This window comes from Spinacia oleracea, chromosome 1 (genome assembly GCF_020520425.1).
Source record: "Spinacia oleracea cultivar Varoflay chromosome 1, BTI_SOV_V1, whole genome shotgun sequence".
NCBI classification, from domain to species: Eukaryota; Viridiplantae; Streptophyta; class Magnoliopsida; order Caryophyllales; family Amaranthaceae; genus Spinacia; species Spinacia oleracea.
This window is the reverse complement of record NC_079487.1, coordinates 125,569,344-125,574,727: the sequence shown is the minus strand read 5'-3', so window position 1 is coordinate 125,574,727 and position 5,384 is coordinate 125,569,344. Positions and strand designations below refer to the sequence as shown.

The following is a 5,384-nucleotide window of genomic DNA, read 5'->3' as shown; positions in this document are numbered from 1 at the left end:
AGCCTCTACTTTGAGACGAACTAATATAGAAAGCGGTCTATTATTTAGGACTGCGACAATTTCAACTTTTAACGAGTACTCTACTAGAATCCCCTTCAAATGCGTTAACGAGTGTTTGTAAATCTCTTAATATGTACTCCATTTTTATTAGTGAATCCATCTCAGCTACTCCGTACTATTATACTAACATTGTTTGGGTTTTGTTGTATTCAAAATCATTAAATTTTGCTATTCTGAATATTTAGTTTATCATTGTTGTCTTAATTTGCAATCGATTCACGGAATTTGGAGTTACTAATTACAGAGTAAGTTATTAGTCACAGGCCTCACGGCAGGCTGAAAGCTAGGAGGCCAAATTAAGAATACAAGAATATGACCAGACAACAAGATTTTTTTTACTACTCCATTTACTCCCTGTACAAACATCAATCATATACATACCCCTACATAGCAAAGAAATCCCGAAAAAATCATAAGGAACGTCACTTCCTGTTTACACCAGCCGAACTGTGAAATGAATTGGCACGACAAATACAAGGAAGGATGCATCTTCTGACTGATATACAATGTTGATCGTCAAGTTCAATTGAATACAAGCTTCAGTAAGCTATGATCATCAAAGACGAACCATGTCCTTTGTACTTTGTAGCTAAAGCTTGAGGATCTTATCTTATCTTAGCAGATGCTGCAAAAAATAAATTTACATGATTACCAAAAAGTTGATGGCATCTAAGCATAATAGAAAGGAAAGATGTTACTATTTATAAGATTATCATTGGATACTAATTAAACACTTTGAATATAGGCATAATGTAGTTGTTCTTATACTTTATGTTGTTAATAACCAGTTGATTATTATAATAAGAAGTAGAACTATACCCGTATCTGATGATTAAGGGTTCATTCTTTTTAAGTGAATTTTCACAAGTTTTATTCTTAAATCATCTCTTTAGTTTAGCATGGACATCCTCAATGGCTCATAGAAGATAAGTAGGGAAGGACCGACAGTATAAAGGGCCCATTTCAATCAGTTTGTACTGATAAAATCAACTTAAGTCAGCAACAAAATTCAATCCCACACCTGTATTTTACTGGTCATTTGGTCAATTATAATTGCCTGACTGACAATGATATGAAAATTCCAAAATTCTAGCATACTCAATTATTCAACCAATTTGTTAGTAAAAGTCTTTGAATATGTGGTGCCCAAATTAACCATTGTAATCTTTCTATGCTACTGAGTACAAAAGACGGAAAAAGGGCATATTAAAACAGAAACAAGATGTCAAGTAAAGTTTAAAAATAAAAAAAATAAAAAAAAGTTCATATGATGGGAAAACAGAAACAAGATGTCGGTATGTAATTAAAACCACTTGTAATGATATTTCAAACTCTCCTATACACACTACCAAAAATATTGTATACAGTGTAGTAGTGGTTAGCCGGTTGTTCGGACCAGACTTGGTTGGAGACCGTTTATGTTACTTTGGGTGAGGCCACATCCGGGTCTATTGTCAATTTTTGAGTTTAGGTCCGAAAGTGGTCAGTTTTGACGTATCTACCTAGTACAAGTGTATGAGACATTTCTTCAGGCAAGATCATGATAACATCTATAAGCATTTATGAAATGCTAAATGCCTATAACTATACCTGGTTATTGGGCGGATCGGGTCAGATTAAGGTCAGTGTTGGTAAAAAGTGGTTCAGGTAATGAAAGGGTTAATAGTCGAGGTCAAAGCAGATCACGGGTCAATAGTGGACGAGTCAATCAACGAACAAGGAAAAATGAAAAAAAGAAGTCATATGCGAAAACAAGTGAATACAAGTGAACACCCATCACCCATATAACTTTTTATATTTATTTTAGTTTTCAAAAGAATTATGTTATAAGTTTGACCTTATATTGACCCTGACCAAGGCTTTGTCCAGTAAAAGTCCTGCCCACTAAAAATCATATTAACTTGACCCAAACCCTATACACATTGGACTACCCTATCCAATAACCAGGTCTACCTATAACTAGTATCTACAACAGGCTACAGCAAAAGAAATGATGGCCAAAGCCATAACAATATTCGTTAAGCAAAGAGAATCAATTAAATTGCAGGATATACACAATGTGTAGGTATGCATGTTATAAATTTACCTGCAGTTTATACACCCCGAACCACTGAAGTTATACAGGCAGCAGTTGAAGCTGAATCAAAGCTTCTGGGGCTGCAGTTTCTTCCTCTCTGTGTAGTTTGGCCAATGCCTTTGACACTCCCCCATGACTCCCTACTTAAGCCTTCGTTCTGTTCGTGATGCTTATATACGTCCATCTGTGTTGCTTCGACACTGACATCTCTATTAGCCATACTTCCTGATCCTGAGTAAGGTGATTTTGAAATAGAGGATGATCTCCCTTCTGTTCTTCTCCAGAACTTTGGGCTCAGGAATTCTGTACTAGGACAGCATGTGCTCCCAGCCGTGTCATTGCTAGTGATTCTTCCACTTTGAACCGCCAAATCATGGGAGATTTCATCTAATGCTCTCTCGAGTCCTGATACTCGAGTCTCCAAAGAGTCGATCCCACTTTGAGAATTCCCCATAAATCTCTGAATACAGCACAGGGTTAATGGTTAATGTCAGACTATCGAATTTCAAATGATAAATGCAGAAACTACTGTAACACAACATCATTTCCTCTGCACTACAAAATCACACACCTGAATGAGAACTACCATGTCGGACTGCTGTCTCTCTATCTGAAGAAGCTGTTTTCTGATCAAAGACAAGTCCTCAGATTCTGCATTGCTTTCACCAACTTCTTCAACTTCTCCTCCATCAAAGTCCAACCCCCGAGGCACAACAAGAGACCCAGATTTGATAGCACTAAACTTGGGCCCCTTTTCTTCAGAGGCCTTCTTAACAAAGTTGCTGCTTATTTCTGATACAACCACTTCAGATGGAGGAGGAACTGCATTTTGATAAACACTTGATTTCTTATCGTTGGACTTCAATGGCAAAGAAGACCGGCTCTTGAATGTTCGTCTTTTAGACTGAACAGCTTCAAAGGCAACATCATAGGAACTTTTTGAGACCGAGGAAGAATCAGTAATGGTTGAGTCATCAGACAACGAGGATCGACTTTTCGAGAGTGTTTTCTTCCTTTGCGGCGTTTCAAGGCCGAAACTATCTTGAGTGCTTGAGGACATGGAAGGGGAAACAGTTGTAATTGGACCCTCAGACAAGGATGACCTACATTTTTCCATTGCTTTCTTTGGTTTATATGTTTCAGTGCCACCATATGAATATCTCCTTGTTCCACTCTCTACTCCATCCATTGACAACACATGTTAAAGAATTAATTAGTTTAAATATCCCCATCATTAATTATCTCAATCTCCAAGATTGAATTTGATACATCAACTATAGTTTATCCCTCAATTTCAGCTCCATATCTTCCAAATCTCAAAAATTAATCAAACTGAATCTAGAAAATTACCAAGGTTTTGATTTTTCGAGATTTTCGTGAACAATTCAATTCAACCATATTATAGGTAAGCCAAATTAAAACTTGCAAATTGCAACAAAATATCATCTCTAATTTGCAGAAATTGGGAAAAATTTAGTCTAACTAAAAAGAAGAAAAAGCTAATACCTTTTGAAATTGATGAATTGGATCTAGTTAAAGCAATTTCTTCTTCTGGACCACCAGAAACCTCCCTCCAAGCCTCCAATGCCCGGTTCATTATTTCACGGGTAACCTTAACCTGTCCACATCATCATCCATTAATCAAATCCCAACTCAAATCTCACTTTTATTAGCAAAAAATCAAAGCTATAATTATAAACAAATCTACCCAATCGAATCTCGTATGCATTACTCCATTTCTGACTCACAAGTCATAACCCAAATCAGCAATTAAGGAAAAGAGTTTAATTACCTTATCAAATCTTCTGGAATCCAAGGAATTAACAACAAAACGCTTAAACTCAGCAGCAGAGTCGTCGTCGACGACAACCGCCATCTTAAGCAAAACTTGAGCAGCAGATTTCCTAGCCATCCAATCATCAGAACTCAACATCTCAACCACAACACCCACCACATTCCCCACCAAACTCCCACCATTATTATTATTATTATTATTATTATTATTATTATTATTAATCACAACTCCGTCATTCACCCCAACAACACTCTCAATCACACCCAACAATGCCCCTTTCGCCTTAAACCCGTCCCCTTTAAGCAACTTCAACACCTTGGGCAACACCCTCTTCCTCAAATCTCCATTTTCTCTCTCCTCTAAAACACCAGAATCAATGGCCGCCGCTAGGCATAGGCAACACCCCATCTGCGCATTCAAGTCCTGTTCAATTGAGATCGACCCGAGGATGGGGTCGAGTATACAAGGGTAGTTTAACGGCGAGAGTGCCGAAACAGTTGAAACGCAAGCATTGCGAACAGAGGAGTCTGAGTCTCTTAGACGGCGCAATAGATAAGGAATGATCTTCGATAAATGCGGCGAAAGCGAGGTTTGGTGGGTTTGATTTAGAAGGGAAATTAAACTAATGCAATGAACTCGAACAGGGGATTTTGATGAAGAATCAATTGCGAGAATACATGATAAAAATGTTGGTAGGAAATCTAAAGGGAGAGTTTTAGCAAGATAATTTAGCTCAGAAGAAGCTTGAGAGAAGGTGGCTCTGTCTGAGAGTTTATCAATGGAGGTGAATATCTTTTGTCTGAGTTCATGGGTATTTGGTTGTTTTTGGTAAGACGCCATTTTTGAAGGTGAAATTGAGTTTTTGTCTATCGCATTTGATAAAGGAGGAGGGAGAAAGTAGGAAAATGGAGGAGGAATTTTGCAGAGGTTTGGTTATAAATGTTTAAGAAGGAAGAAGGAAGAAGAAAGAGAGAAGAAGTGGGAGGAAGGTCTAATAACTTCCCTTGTCTAGGCGGGTATTTTTTTTATTTTATTTTTGCTCTTTGAGAAAGTATTTAGTGGGGGACATTGCGGTTAATTATTTTTATTAAGAGTCGTTAGTGTTGCTCTTTACGATTAAGGATCCTCTATTAGCTTAGTTGGTATTTTGGTAATATTAATGATCAAAACGTTTGACACTATTTAACTGTCAAGTCATATACGAAGTATTTGATTCTGACATATTGAATTTATCTGATTTTAATACTTTTTATCTCACTTATTTTGTAAATTTGTATCACTTGTGTGTTGTTTAGAAGGTTATACTTCAACAAGAACCTAATTAAGATGAAAATTTTCAAATGATCGGTGTAGAAACTGTAGACGTTTAATTAAATCGCCATGATAATCACTTACCTAGTTACATAGTTGATAATGACCTAAGTTTTGACATGAACATAGCAACTTAAACTT

General features: G+C 36.8%; 1 protein-coding gene across 1 annotated transcript; it reads right to left on the bottom strand.

Annotated features, from left to right (window-relative positions):
* Nucleotides 1-310: 310 nt before the first annotated feature.
* LOC110789527 (TORTIFOLIA1-like protein 4) lies at nucleotides 311-4,925 on the bottom strand. Its single transcript, XM_021994213.2, has 5 exons — nucleotides 3,930-4,925; nucleotides 3,644-3,755; nucleotides 2,709-3,313; nucleotides 2,147-2,597; nucleotides 311-685 (listed from the first exon to the last, which is right to left on the bottom strand). The coding sequence occupies exons 1-4, from the start codon at nucleotides 4,770-4,772 to the stop codon at nucleotides 2,154-2,156; spliced, it is 2,004 nt and encodes a 667-aa protein (XP_021849905.2). The 5' UTR covers nucleotides 4,773-4,925; the 3' UTR covers nucleotides 311-685; nucleotides 2,147-2,153.
* Nucleotides 4,926-5,384: the final 459 nt, after the last annotated feature.